General features: G+C 42.6%; 1 protein-coding gene across 1 annotated transcript; it reads right to left on the minus strand.

The window, feature by feature from the left end:
* Nucleotides 1–557: 557 nt before the first annotated feature.
* LOC139337189 (forkhead box protein D2-like) lies at nucleotides 558–1,485 on the minus strand. The gene has a single exon (XM_070971676.1). It carries the CDS (start codon nucleotides 1,470–1,472, stop codon nucleotides 558–560), a length of 915 nt encoding a protein of 304 aa, XP_070827777.1. The 5' UTR covers nucleotides 1,473–1,485.
* Nucleotides 1,486–2,348: the final 863 nt, after the last annotated feature.

A 2,348-nucleotide genomic window follows, 5' to 3' on the forward strand; every position in this document is an offset into this window, starting at 1 on the left:
ATGAATATTTAATTAGTTAATTAGAAGAATATGTAATGAATAATTAGAAGTTAGTTTTTTTGGTTTTGTTTTTGGGTTTTTTTGGGGTTTTTTTTTTACTTTTCGGGCTGGTGTGCTTCAATTCACACAAATCTTCCATTTATGTCTCGTCTTAAATTTCGTAGAAACAAACAGAAAAATACGAAAAATAACGTGAAAGAGTTAAAATGTGACAGACAAAATGGTCTGCAGGGCTGCATTATTTGATAGTGTCTATAATGATGATAAATCCTGTGCTATCCAATTCAAATTACAAAGACTGCGTAAATGCAATCGATTTTATTCCAAACATATTTAAGAAATGTAAAATGTCAGTTTTTCTTTATAAAAAAACAACAACAACAACAAACATTTGTTTTAATAAAACAAATTGCTGAATATGGTGGCCTGGTTGTAAAAAAGCCATCATTAAAAAATGTTTAACATAACGGGTTTGTGGAAGAAAGAGGAAGAGGAAGAAAGTTCAGCTGCCCATAAGTTCAAGACAGGCGGGCGTTCCATTTAATAGACGTAATCCATTAAGTTGAATTGGACGAAACTTTTATGATCCCGGTGGGGAAAGTTGACAAGTGAGAAACATAGTTGGGTATTATTCCGTGCAGCGACACAGGAGGCATGAACGAGGAGTTTGGAGCCAAGCACGGGACGGCGGCGCAGCGTCGCGGGTCGAAATGTTCAAAGGTTAGACAGGAGGGGAAATTCTTAGAGAGGAGCGAGGAGAGCGCAGGTATGATGCTGCTCACAGGTGGGATGCTGGGACTGGTGTGGGAGCTTGAACCACTTCTTATGCCCGGGTCGTGGTACAAATCAGGACCCTGGAGACAGTATGCCATCCTGTGCGCTCCGAGCAGAGGGAAAACGGGCATCAGGCTGCGCTCCGGCGCCCTGGAGTCTTTCAGCGCTCCCAAATAGAAATTTTGCCTCTTGAAGCGTTTCCTCCGCCGAAGAAAACTCCCGTTTTCGAACATATCCGCGGACAGGGGGTCCAGGGTCCAGTAATTTCCCTTGCCAGGATTCCCAGGCTCTCGCGGTATTTTTACAAAGCAGTCGTTCAAAGACAGGTTGTGACGGATTGAGTTTTGCCACGCAGGGAACTTCTCCCGATAATACGCAAAGCGCTGGCTGATAAAATCACAAATCTCACTGAGAGTAAGTCTCTTTTTCGGGCTCTGGAGGATGGCCATGGTGATGAGAGCTATGTAAGAGTACGGAGGCTTCGCTGAGGCGGTGCTCCCGCCCGGACCATCCTGGAGCCGCACTGCAAAGTCTCCCTCCTCCCGGTCGTCAGGAGTGAAGGAAGACGCGCTTTGCTCGAACTCGGCATGACTCTGACTACACACTGAGAAATCCGTGTTCTTCATGCCTTCACCGCAGTCTGTCTGTCCATCCACGTCAATGTCCGTCTCGTCCATGAGTTTGCTGTCCGGGGTCATGGTCCAGAGTGCCCGGTGGCACGACGGCCCCAGCAGGCGAGATTAGCGCCTGTCTGGGACAGAACAGACCCCCTTCTCCACTTTCATTCACAAAAAAAAAAAAAAAAGTTGCGCATCTGACTGCATGTTTGACTTCTTAGCCTCCCACTCTGAACTGTCTCCACCTCCTGTCTTCATCAAAACAGCAGCAGATGCAAAACTGAAGCAAAGACGTTATGAATGGTACACTGTGATAATGGTGCAGGATGTTATGGTGGCGACAACCATCCGCTCATTCCGAACATCTCTGCTGTTAAATGAAAGACAATCATCCCACAGGCACGTTTTAACTGTGGGAAAAGTCTGGATTCCTCTGCAAAGACACAAACTACAGCTGCATACATGTCTGTCTTTACAGCGCTCTTTATATATTATGTTTGATTTTATCTATTGAATGTTTTATTCTAGGCCTATTGTAGTGTACTGTCTCAAAAATGATATCCAGTGTGTATTGTTTTTATCCTTTCTTGCAAAAATACTCAAGTGTTCACTAAGTCCTGCATTCAAAATCTAACTTTAAACTACAAATCCTAAATAAAAGTACACTATACAAGAGTCTGGTTCCAATAATATATACTATTATTGGATTATTCATGCATGAATTTGTGAGAAGCTTCTTAGTGGTGTATTTGGTCAGTGTGAAGCCACTTTTAACAACTTTATATACTACTGGGTAGCCAAATCTATATTTACAATATTATCATCTTTTTATGAAAAACAAATATTTGCCTGTGAAATGTGGTGTAGTGTTACTATAAGGTGGCATATCGTGATACTGAAATAAAGTATCACAAAACTGCAGTGAGTACAGCTCTTGAGTAAATGTACTTAGTTGCT

This window comes from Chaetodon trifascialis, chromosome 2 (assembly GCF_039877785.1).
Source record: "Chaetodon trifascialis isolate fChaTrf1 chromosome 2, fChaTrf1.hap1, whole genome shotgun sequence".
In the NCBI taxonomy this organism is placed as follows: Eukaryota; Metazoa; Chordata; class Actinopteri; order Chaetodontiformes; family Chaetodontidae; genus Chaetodon; species Chaetodon trifascialis.